We start from the raw sequence: 12,587 nt of genomic DNA on the forward strand, positions 1-12,587 counted from the left end.
CGATGCAAGGATCAAGTTCTCTGGATCACATGTGTTCCTAGGCAGTATTTAACTCTGAAACCTCTGAGAGACAGGACTTGGTAGCCCTGGTAGCGTAGATCACACAGCAAGTGAAATCAGCTGCTTCTGATTTTTTTTTTGTCCATTTTTACCCTCTGGGATTTTTTACTCTCTCTCCTATTTAGTTCTTGTTCCTCCTCCCCCCCACCATCCCACCCCACACACACACCTTACTTGGTTTGAAGAGCAGAATAACATTTGGTTTGTCTCCTAAGTCTGATCACTATGTTTCTGGTTCTTCTAGCCACCACGGAGTTAAAGGACTTTTTTGCTAAGGCCCGGAATGGCTCGATCCGCCTCATCAAAGTCGTCATTGAGGAGGGTAAGTTCTATTTAATTCCACTTCTCTGTGCTGCTTAGTTTCCTTCCCTCATCAGTGTCTCTCCTCCCTGGCCGGGGCTGATCCTGCCAGAACGAAGGAGAGCCTGCTGCCATGGATGGAAAATCTTGCTGGGGCTGCTGGAATGCAGCTGCTCAGAATAGATGGCCGGGTGCTGAGTGTGGCGTGAACACAGCTGCCTTTTTAAAGGAGCAGAATTCAGATGCCTTTTGTTGTCTTGAGTGGAGCCGCTTGCTTGTGCTGTGGTCAGTGACCGTTTCCCTGTGGGTGAGAAGGTGTTTGAGGTCAGTGTGGCCCGATGCAATGCCTGGTATCTGCTCTGCTGTTCTCGGTCAGGTCTCTTGGCTGCTGGGCCTGGGCTTGACAATAAGGCCTGGCTGGGGTAGACTATTCTGCTTCCTTGGGGCTGTTTGCCAACTGCCCTTCAGCAGGATTCTGCAGGAATGAGACCCCCCTCTGGGCTGCCATGGCGATGGATGCTATAGAAACACAAGCAGAATAACAGCCCCAGATGCTGCAGGAATACTCATGCTTTAAAAACATAAAAGCGGCCATACTGGGTCAGACCCAAGGTCCATCCAGCCCAGTATCCTGTCTGCCGACAGTGGCCAATACCAGATGCCCCAGAGGGAGGGAACACAGCAGGTAATCCTCATATGATCCCTTTCCTGTCACCCATTTGCAGACAAATGGAGGCTAGGGACACCATTCCTACCCATACTAGCTAATAGCCATTAATGGACTTAACCTCCATGAATCAATCTAGCTCTTTTTTGCACCCTGTTAAAGTCCTAGCCTTCACAACCTCCTCAAGCAAGGAGTTCCACAGGTTGACAGTGTGCTGTGCGAAGAAGAACTTCCTTTTGTTTGTTTTAAACCTGCTGCCCATTCATTTCATTTGGTGGCCCCTAGTTCTTATGTTATGGGAACAAGTAAATCACTTTTCCTTATTCACTTTCTCCACGCCACTCATGATTTTATAGACCTCTATCATCTCCCCCCTTAGTCTTCTCTGTTCTAAGCTGAAAAATCCAAGTCTTTTTAATTTCTCTTCACATGGGACCCATTCCAAACCCCTGATCATTTTTGTTGCCCTTTTCTGAACCCTTTCTAATGCCAGTATATCTCTTTTGAAATGAGGCAACATCTGTAGTAGGGATGTAATAGTGCAGTCGACTAACCGATAAGCAAAAGCTTATAGGTTAATGCTATAGACTACCCGCATTCCTCCTCCTCCTCCCCCCCAGTAATTTTTTTAGCAAGCTGGCCAGCAGCCTGGCTCAGTCCTGGCTCGTGCAGGGTCCAGGACTCTCCTCTGCTGTGGCTCTGCATTTAAAGTGTATTAAGAGGCAGGCAGACAGCCCTGCTCCGTTCCAGCTCGCGCCAGATCTGGGAGCTCAGCCTCCTTTTCCCCCCAGACAGGGGCTGCTTCCACCCCATGCTGCTGTCTCTGATACAGAGGCAGCAGTGCGGAGTGATAGGTGGTTCCTCGGGAGTGGGGCACTGGCTGCCAGCCCCAACCGGGGGTACTATAGAATAGTCAGGTAACTGATAAGAACTCGTGAGGATAATCGACTATTCAATTAACCGATATTTAACATTCCCAATCTGTACGCAGTATTCAAGATGTAGGTGTACCATGGTTTTATAGAGAGGCAGTAAGATATTTCTGTCTTACTCTCTATCCCTTTTTTAATGATTCCTAACGTTCTGTTTGCCGTTTTGACTGCTGCTGCATGTTGAGTGGATGTTTTCAGAGAACTATCCACAATGACTCCAAGATCTTTCTCTTGAGTAGTTGTAGCCAAACTAGTCCCCATCACATTGTATGTATAGTTGGGATTATTTTTTCCAATGTTCATTACCTTACATTTACCAACATTAACTTTCATTTGCCATTTTGTTGCCCAGTCACTTAATTTGGTGAGAACTTTTTGAAACTCTTTGCAGTCAGCTTTAGTCTTACCAAACTGCTCAAGATAGTTATCATCTGCAAATTTTGCCACCTCATTGTTTACCCCTTTCTCTAGATCATTTATAAATAAGTTGAATAGGATTGGTCCTAGGACAGACCCTTGGGGGAGCCCAGTAATTGCCTCTCTCTGTTCTGAAAACTGACCATTTATTCCTGCCTTTTGTTTTCTGTCTTTTAACCAATTATCAATCCACAAAAGGACCTTCCCTCTTATGCCATGACAACTTACTTTATTTAAGAGCCTTTGGGGAGGGACCTTTGGCCCCTGAGTGCAGTCTTTTTAAATGAGGCTGCTAGTGGTTTATATGATTCTTCCTCGTTCTGGGGCGTGACCTTTTCCTCTGCAGTCCCTTGCAAGGCTCAGTGCTCTGTGACGCTAGAACTTACCTGCTTACATGGGTGGATGGTGCAGCTGCGCCCTGTGAGCTCTATAGCGTGGGCTGATGGGAGAGAGCTCTCGCTCGGCTGAACTACTCCAGTCCTTGCGAGCGGCAGCAGCTCTGTGGCAGAAGCTCTCCCGTGCCGTGCTTGTCGGCCTGTCAGTCATTTATTCACACCTCTCCCGCACTCTGCAGGTGACCCAGCTTATGCTGAGAGAAGCTGTCGTGTAGATAGCCTCAGAGCACCAACGTCTGTCCGTGAGGGCTTATTTACACTAGTGCAACACTACGGGCGCCAAAGGGAGAGCTTCCCAAGCAGGGTGGAAGTAACTTACAGTTCTTATGGATACAGTGTTAGCACAACCCCTCCCCAGGAGAGGGGTTCAGGGCTGGGGTTTGGGAGGTGTGGGGGGCTCAGCGCAGGGGGCTCGGGTGTGGGGAGGGAGGTGAGGGCAGGAGTCGGGGCAGGGAGTAGGGTGGGGAAGTGCGGGGGGGCTCAGGGCTGGGAGTGCGGCCACTGGGCTATTATCCGATCCCCAGGGTGGGTGCCAGGGGGCGCTGTTACTGCTGGTTCAAGCCTGTTGGGGCCTTTCCCCCTCCCCTCCGACTCTGGTCATCTGGCACTGGGACTGGAGGCCATGGGGGGAGGGGCGAGGTTTCGGCTCCTGAGGGTGAGGGAAGCCCCAAGGGGAGGGGTATGCCGCCTGTGCTCTGCACTGGCATGGGAATCTTACCCTTGTACAGTGGCCGTCAGCGTGCGGAGCGGGGCGTACCAGCTTACTTGCTTCCCGAGAGGCAGTAGCTACGATGGGTTTAGCTCTCCGGTCGACACAGCTCTGTCTACAGCAGGAGTTGGGGAGGGGGGTATAACTGTGTTGCACAAGGGGGTGGATTTTCCATGCCCCTGAGCGATACCGTGGTGACTCACACTTGTAGTGTGGACCACGGCTGAGTCAGCCCGATGGCTGCTCTCTCCTTAGCCGATCCTGTGGCGTGCACACCCCAGGGGGCCTCTGTTACTGCCCTAGGACAGGGTGAGCAAAACTCCAGAGCCGGCTCCTCGACGAGTGCAAACTGACACAACTTCACTCAGTCCGCGGGGGAGCTGACCACAGGTGTAGAGCTGGGAAGTGCAGGTGTTGGCTGGGACCAGAAACCAGGCTGGGTCTCCCCGTCACCAGGTGTTTCGCACCCACCTTCTTGTGCGTCAGGATCTTTTTCTGTTCCTGCTCTTCTATTTGGGGTTTAAACTGAGTGCAGCAAATCAGCGTGTTTTCTTTGGGGCGATTGGCACTAACTCTCACTTATCATATCAGTAAATGGACCAATGGAGCCTGAAGGAGAGGCTTTCCGTGGGCCAAACTGTGGTATGTCCCAGAGCAGGCTGCCTTCTGGAGCAGCCGGCCACCGTAAAACTTGCCTTGCAGGCATTCATCTCATTCTGTCCAGCCTGTCTGCCGCTTGCGCGGGCAGAAGGGCTCAGGGCACGGTTCTCTTTGGGGTGATGGGCAGGCTGGTCTTTGGCTCCATCAGGTGGAGATGCCTGAACTGAGCTGGCACAAGATGATGTCCCCGTTTAGCCTGTGATTAAATCCAGCCACGTGTATCAGGTCTGTGCTTGGTGCGCTTGGTCCCTCGGCATCCCAAGGTGTGTCCTCTGCAGTACTGCCGGGGCGTATGGGAATGCATGAAATCTGCACTGTCACGTTCAGCGAATTGGGGATGGTAAATGTGAGACACAGGGACAGATTCTGTATCCCACTTCAGTCCCTGCATAGGGCAGGGAGCGACTGAAAGGGATCCCATGGCTGTCCTCTGGGCAGAGCCTCTCGTTAGGGGAAGTGCAGGGGGCAGGCAGAGCAGGCACGTACCTCTTGGCGTGCAGTGAATTGTGCCGCTGAAGTTAGAGCGGCTGGGTACTCACCACGGGCGTGGGGATGCAGCAGTGGTGTTAATGATCTTAGGGTGTGTCTAGACTACATGGCTCCATCGACAGAGCCATGTAAACTAGTTTACCCGACATAGTCAATGTCATTAAAATAAAAATGGCTTCCACGCTGTGCCTACAATCAGCTGAGCCGGCACAGCGTGGCAATCGAGGCGCCGGTCGGTCAACAGGGAACGCCTTTGTCGACCGCTGCCTTATGCCTCGTCTAGACTGCCGTGCTGTGCCGGATCGGCTGATTGTTGGCACAGCGCGGCGGCCATTTTTATTTTAATGAAGCAGGGATTATTTAAAACCCTGCTTCCTTGACTATGTCGGGTAAACTAGTTTACGTGGCTCCGTCGACGGAGCCATGTAGTCTAGACATACCCTAAAATCCTTAACACCACTGCTGCATCCCCACGCCCGTGGTGAGGCATTGCTGGGGTACCTGCTGGAGGCGCTGCCCAGAGCACGTGATAGAAAACTGCCTAGGTCTGGCTACCCATGGAGTCCGCGGAGGAATCAACTTCTGTTCCTGGTTTGGCTTTCTCTCGGCTGGCTCCTACCCAGATACCCCAGGATGGATGATCGTCCCCCTCTCCCTCTCCTGTGTGTGTCCGCACCTCTCTCTGCTCGGCCCTTACTAGGCTGGCCGAGGGACTAGTCATGCTGGACGTGTGGAGCAGATTCTCTGCTTCCATGTGCCCCCCCGGCGTTGTGCAACACCCAGGGATTTTCCAGGTAGAGGCTGGACCATGTGTACAACAGGCAGGGCAGCCGTGTGACTAAACCACAGGGCTGGAAGTCAGGTGCTCCAAGTTCTGGGCCCAGCTCTCACTGACTCACTGTGACCTTGGTGAGTCACATGGGGCCTGATTTTCAGAAGCTCTGCTCACTCCAGTAATTAGAAGCTGAGAGCTCCCAGCATCGTTGCAAATAAAGCCCTTAATCTCCGTGCTTCAGTTCCCTCCCCTGTCGCTCGGGCTAATGCTGGCCTGGCAGGCTGAGTTCAGGACGGGTTCCGCATATGCGGGGTGCTCACTTTTCCCCCGCAGTGCAGCTGACTCAGCATTGGATGACTTGCAGCTGGTGATCTCATGGAGGGATCGTTCGTTCGTCACCGCTCCAGAGAGCCATGTGCTGTCAGCGCTGCCGACCGAATGGGAGTGCTTCATGTCTTTCCCGGAAGGGCCTCAGGCTGCCTGGGAGGTTTACCTGTGAGCTCCCTTTAGCTGTAGGGGAGGAGGCCTGGTTTTCCTGAGGGCGTGTGAGGCTTCTGATGGCGACTTGTGAGGGGGACATTGTGTAATAGCTCAGGCTCCCGACTGTAGAGAGGGGAGTAGGTGTAGGTCTGGGATCCACAGAGATGGAGTAGACTTGCTAGCAGCTAACCCGGAACGATCCTCAGTCCTTACATTGTGAATCGATTTAGAAATGCCGTGGTGGATTAGGTAACCGTTAAGCATCTTAGTGGTCAGATGGTTACACGCCGCGGGTGCTGCAGTATAAAACTAATAGTGCAGAGCCTGCAGCGCAGCCGGCTCCCGGGGAGTGGGGCCAGCAGCCAGTGCACGCTGGGAGCCGGTTGCCAGCCCCACTCCTGGGGAGTCTGCTGCAGTGTGGCTTCTGCAGTGTAAGCAGTGAGCTGGCACTGGGCTAGTGGGCTTGACTGGGGCTGGGAACAGCCTCGGAAGGTCCCGTGAGGAGTCAGACAAGGGACGCTCCTGTAGCGAGGGAGGATATTAGTGGCAAAGAAGCTGGCCTGGGTCATGGCAGACCTACACTGAATGGCTGCTGTGCCACAGACTGTCTGTCTTGTGTGGGAAACTGAGGCACAGTGGGGCAAACAACATATTGATGCTCCATTCATCCTTGGCAAAGGAGTAACGAGGGCAGGCTGGTTCTGCTCTTGCTGCCGTAGCTCCTCTATCCGAGGGTGGCTTGTGATCAAACAGGCCTCTGAGCAGAGAAGTGGACCCTGCCGGTCTGCCGTGGCTCTCCCTGCCTCTGCCTAGCTGGCCTTGGGCTGCGCAGCTGCCAGTGTTGTTCCCGGCTGGGTGCTTGGTGCCGCAAAGGTGGAACTTTCCACTTGTTGCCTCTTAGAACTTGACAGGAGGCAGCCAGCTCCTTTGAGAGTGGCTGTCCAGTCCTGCTTGCTATTCTAAGGGCTAGTACAGTGATTCTCAGCCCATTGACCCTTGGGGGCTGGCTGTGGAGCTCTCTGTGTTGTGTGAGCTTCATCCGTGCAGTGTGTACGCTCCCGGTAGGGCCGTGGGGGGGTCCCCTGGGCCATAGCTGGGTGCTGATTAGGACGTGGGGGTCCCGTGGACTGAGAACCACTGGTGTAGGTGGAAGGTGCCAAGACGCTTTTAGGTTTTGAGAGAGCGAATTATATTGCAAAGTATTCTGTGTCCTGCAAGGCGGGCTCTGCTTGGGGTGTTCTAGGTGTCGGAAAGTTTTACGCTGCCAGCGGCTGCCCTGGTCGGGGTCTGACGATATTTAGTGTTTACCCGGCACTTCTCAGCTTCAACGATAGGTCCAGCTTCATGGAGTTAGGTCCATCAATACTTGTTAGCTAGGATGGGTAGGGAGGGTGTCCCTGGCCTCTGTTTGTCAGGGCTGGAAATGGGTGACAGAAGAGGGACCACTTGATGATTCCCTGTTCTGTTCCCTCCTCCTGGGGCATCTGGCACTGGCCACTGTCGGCAGACAGGACACTGGGCTAGCTGGACCTTTGGTCTGACCCAGTCTGCCCATTCCTATGTCTAGAGCTGGTAGTGTCCAGCACCGTGTGAAGTAGGGAGGGCGCTCACCCCAGTAGCTCTGAGCACAGCAGTACTGGGTAACATTAGTAATGCCCTTGAAAGCTCTCCACTCTCTCTGGGATGATTCCATGCTCTTTTGGAAGGGGGAGTCTGAGACAGAGAGGTTAAGTGATTTGCCCAAGGTCTGGGGCAGCCTGTGTCAGAGCCAGGCTTCCAGCTCAGGAGTGCCTTTGTCCTGGGCCTTTGCTTGGAACACCAGGCAGGAGGGCTCCAGGGGCTGTCGTGAGTGTAATGACTCTCTGTGACCCCCTGTCATTGTTTGGAGGTCTGTCCGTCCTGCAGACGTCTGGGCTGCTGTTCTGCAGTGCTCTGTGTGCAGGCAACCAAAGCTGTGGACAGTCTGCCTTTTAAGGTAATTAAAAGGGAAGCAGCCTGCGAATGGCTGTTCTGTGAGCAAACCTACCAGGGTCAGGAAGCCAAGCACTCTCCCAAACGTAAATAACATGCTGCCTAATGGATTGGACGTTTAGAAAAATGCCTCGCCTGGGCGAACCGTTCCCGCATGAGTCATGCGCTCCTGGGCGTGGTTGAGGAAGCAACTTTCTTTATTATCCTCCATCTCCGCAGACCCTGAGCTTTTAAGGCTGGCGTAGCTCAATGCCTTGCCAGCTGCCTCTCCTGTTCTTGTTTCATTTGCCGACTAGCTCCATTGCGTCTGGATCGGAGTCTTCTCCTTCCCCAGAGCCGGATCTGTTGGAAACTGAAATAATCTTCCCAAATGCTGCCCTGCTCCTTGTGAACTGTCACTTGCGGTGTTATTTAAGAGCTGTCACTGCAGGCGTGGTTGGTCAGAATAAATGAATCCACATCACTAGCGCTCAGCCGAATGCCAAACCCAGGGGGCAGGGTTAGGGAAAGAAATCGGGGATGAGCTTTGGGGGGGAGGGGCAGTGGGGAGTGTGAGAAGTCTCCCTAGGTTTGAAAGGACAGGGAGGTTCCTGTTGCTTCCTTTTTAGAGTAGACTCATTGACCTCCAAACACACTTAGCTTTGAGATCAGATGACCCTGTGACCCGGAGAGAGATTCAAGCTTTCAGTTCCTGTTCCTGGAGGTTCCTTGGGTCTGGTATCGAGGGAGAAGAGCAGGTCTTCCAGCCTACTTGAGAGATGGACAAAAATGCCCAGGGGGCCAGCTGGGTGGTTTCAATCTGTCTGGGTTTTGAAGCTGCTCCTTAAGGCGCTGTGGGTAGATGAACTTTGCCACCGAACGTGCGTGAGATCTCAGGAGACCCAGCAAATGAGGCAAACCAACGTCCCGTCTCCCAGCTGGAGGACTCTGTTGTTCACAGGGACTTTAGCCTTTATGGGAGCACGTGTCCCTCAGTTTTAAGTACTTGGTCTATCCCGTCACCTGCCAGCCAGGGGGGCAATGGGTCACGCTGTCCCTGCTGACCTCTCTGCCTGGCTTTCTGATGGTTAAAATGCTTAGCATCCCCTTCCTCACAGTCCAAGATGCAAGTGAGTGCAGCAAGAGGACACCTACTGAGGCTTGAACTCTGAATGTGTGCGGCAGAGCCGGAGGCTTTGCCTGAAGTTAGGGGACTTTTTTGCCTCCATGCAGCTCGGGCAGTGCAGCTCTTGGCCGGGTACAGACGGATGTGCAGCTCTTGGCCGGGTACAGACGGACGGCTCGCTGGGTGACTTAGCTGTGCCTGTGTGTGTGTAGGGTGGGAGGAAGGAGGGATCAGTGTTTAAGGAGCTAGACTGTTCCTGGCCCCAGGGACAACACGGGAGAGGAACGCTGGAGGGGTGTGAGTCAGCCGCGCCTCGGCTCAGTCTGCCTCTTGTCATGGTGGTTTCCCAGGTGTAGACACCTGCTGAGATCTCTGTTCTGCAGCGGGGCGGCCTCCCTACTATGGGACATGGGTTTGTTCTCGGGGTGGTCCCAGGATCGCGCTCGGGCCCTGGGTGGCGTTTATCCAGCCCGGCCGTCCTTTCAGTGTTCGCAATGTTCATGTCACATGGCTCCAGTGATGCCCAACGGGAGCACTGCCGTGGGGGGCAGGGTAGGTTTGGTGGGGCAGCAGCCTGTGTGTAGGGAAGTGAGAAGTGTGGCCGGCCGCCAGGTGAGCCCTTCAGCCACTTGCAGCGGCGTGGCCTTGTGGCAGTACCCGGGCAGGAGCCCGTGCCTGGCGCCCTGGGAGCAGGGTAGTCTGTGTGGCGGAGAAACAGAAGGGCAAGTGTCTACCCTGGGCTTTGCTGGCTACCCAGAGGTTACTCCTGCTGTCTGAGAAGGTTTTCCTGGCCCCCACCTGCTCCACTGCCCCGTCCTTTTTTGATTTCTTCCCTCCAAGCTATCAACCACTGGTTCCTGAGGTTGAGACAGGGTTTCACTCCTGTTGGGTATTTCATAGCCCCCTGTTGGCTTCCATTTCTCCAGGCGGGTCTCCAGAAGTGAGCACTGGATTGAGAGGGCGAGGGTCAAATCCCTTCTGTGAAAATCAGGGCAATTAGCTGCCTCTCGTATGCTGGGCTGTGGGCCCAGGGTGGAGCAACGCTGCTTTAGCTCAGCAGCAGAGCTGTTGTGCCGCTAGTGGACGGAAGGAAGGAGATGGGGAGCTGCCAATGGAGGTGGAAGCAGCCGTTGGAGTCTGGGTGTTGTGAAATCATGCAGGGTTGCAGCACTAGGAGGATTTTTTAATCTGTTTTTAACCTATTTGGTGCCTCTCTCGTTAGTCTGGAGCGAGCGTAAGAGACAAGGGAAGCTTTTAAAGCTGAGAGGAACCACGGATACTAGTGTGGATTTGGGCAGGTGGGTTAGGCAGTAATTGAAGGAAGCCTGGTATACAGTGGCAGATGAGTGCTGGGTCTGGCTGGAGCAGTAGTGGAGAGTCCAGCGGCCAAGGCAGGCTGACACAGCAGGGACTGAAGTGAGTACGAGCAGTGTTAAAACATCCGCGAGTGAGAGCTCAGAACTCGGCAGAGGAAACAGAGGATTCTGCCAGCCCTATGAATCAATCTTGTCAACTGTGCAGATGCTCCTCGCATGCATCTCTCTGGCCGTGTGTACGCACAGCGACTGGATTTGCATGTTCATCTGTGGCAATCATGGTGTGCTGTGGGTGGATGGTTGTCTGTGCAGAGCTTAGAAAATCGCACCGACTGTCGGTTACTCTGGCAGAGACATTAAAAGGCTGCCACTGCAGGCGCTGACGTATCCTAGGTCACTTCGGGGTGTGTGTGTGTGAATTACTCTCTCCTTTTCCTCTTGAAGGACTTCACCAGAGCAACACCTGCGGAGTTAACCGTGTGATTGTAATGGCAGGAACTGTTTGCTGAACAGGGACAGAAGGATTCCTATCTTCTTTTTTAGTCCATTGCAGATCTTGTGCCTCTCCCGTCTGTGTGTTGTGTTGGTTTGAAGCTAAAAGATACCAAAGAAAATCACTTCTCAGTTTGCAGTTTTTCTTGACGTGTGTAAATTCTCGCCAGTGGTTCTTAAACATGAGAGAGGGCTCGGGGACAGGGTAACTTCGGAATCGCTGGACGTCGGTACCGTCTTGCTTGCCCAGGAAATCCATCCAGTAGAAATAGGGATTACTGGAGACTGAGAGATCCACCGAGCTCTGCCGTAGAGGTTGAGGGGAGTTTTGCCATTGACTTCCATGGGAGGAGAGTTAGACCAACACTGAGCACCAACATGTCTTCTCTTGTGACGCTGGCAGCTGTGTCTGGGTGAGATCAGGGCCAGTGGAACGCATTGCTCTGCCAGATTGGGTGTCCCGTGCATTAGGTGCCTTGGGGAGCGCTGGGAATGGCTCCGTCACTGCTCCAGGTTTGTGTGGCTGCTCTAAATGCTTGGCGCTTTAGCCTGGTCTGCGCTACAGCTGAAACCAGCCCAGGATACGCGTGCCCCTCGCTGTTCTGCCGGCCCAGTTACAGAATGGTGAGATGTGGCGAAGCCCCAGCCACTTTCCGGTTTCTAATCACGTCCCAGCCTGTTCACAGGTGCAGAGCCCACAGGGTCTCACTGGACTCCTGCAACTGCCTGTCCTGACAACTGGCCTGCAAATGACAGGCAATGATTGCCCTTTGCAACCAGCGTTTCCTCCCATTTTCCCCTTCCTGAGTGGATTGAATTTTGTTAGGTACACCAGTGTGGAAGGGACATGCGACATGGCGGGGACGTGCGACACATCACCATCACCTTCATGTTGGTGCACATAGAAAAATTCATGTGGTGGGGGGCCAAAGGGTTTATAAGGTAGGAGGGGGCTCAGGCTTGGGGCAGAGAGTTGGGGTTCAAGGCTGCGAGTGCTCTAGCTGGGATTGCAGGCTCTGGGGTGGAGTGGGGATGATGGGCTCGGGGCTGGCACAGGAGGTGCACAGGGGTCTGAGGGATCCGGCTGTGGATACAAACTTTGGGGTTGGGCCTGGATTCAGGAGGTGTTTGGGGTGAAGGAGGCTGCTCTGGGGCTACTGCATGGAGAGAGGACCTCCCGCCCCCCGGTCTCTCCTTGCAGTAGCACCTGGGTTGGGGGGGCACATCTCCCCACCAGGGTGGGTCCGCGTGTCTGGAGTTGGGAGCCGCTCCCTGCACCTCACACCCTGTTGTGATGCAGAGGGAGGGAGTCGGTTGGAGTAAACAGCCAATCAGCGCCTGACAGCCAACGTTCTGGGAGCGTCCAGATGTCCCTGGTTTTGGCTGCTGCTTTTTCCCTGGCTGGAGTCTCTGGCCTCTGCTCCCTGCCCAAACTGGCTGCCTTCCTGAGAATCCTGGGCCCCCCTTCATGGGTTTCTGCGGGCTTGGGGTCTGGCAGTGCGACAGGACAGCCTGTAGCCTGAGAGACCTGCAGCTGACTGGCTAGCGCAGGTGATCTGTGTTGGCAGATGGGGTGGGTCAGTGAGGAGGCTGTCTTGCAGAGTAGTGCCCTTCCAAGGGAAGCGTTTCGCTCTGCAGAGATCTGCCCATGGAGCTGCCAGCAAGCCAGAAGCCGATGGCTGGTTTGTGTGTGCTCGAGATGGAGCTCGGCTGCAGGAGCGAGCCAAACTGCGAGCGGCAGGTCGCAGACAGGCTGAAGGTCAGTGGAAGCGCTTCGCGCTGCAGGGTCACTGCCACTGACTCCTCTCTCCCTTGTGTG

General features: G+C 54.3%; 1 protein-coding gene across 3 annotated transcripts in view; it reads left to right on the forward strand.

The window, feature by feature from the left end:
* TWF2 (twinfilin actin binding protein 2) overlaps positions 1–12,587 on the forward strand; it is a 58,858-nt gene that overhangs the window by 20,984 nt on the left and 25,287 nt on the right. For all 3 annotated transcript variants that reach the window (XM_075939440.2, XM_075939442.2, XM_075939441.2), the window contains exon 2: positions 305–382. In XM_075939440.2, the coding sequence (XP_075795555.1) occupies positions 305–382 (78 nt within the window). The remainder of the gene's footprint in view (positions 1–304; positions 383–12,587) is intronic.

The sequence above is a fragment of the Pelodiscus sinensis genome, chromosome 11 (assembly GCF_052426305.1).
Source record: "Pelodiscus sinensis isolate ZL-2025 chromosome 11, ASM5242630v1, whole genome shotgun sequence".
Lineage (NCBI taxonomy): Eukaryota > Metazoa > Chordata > Testudines > Trionychidae > Pelodiscus > Pelodiscus sinensis.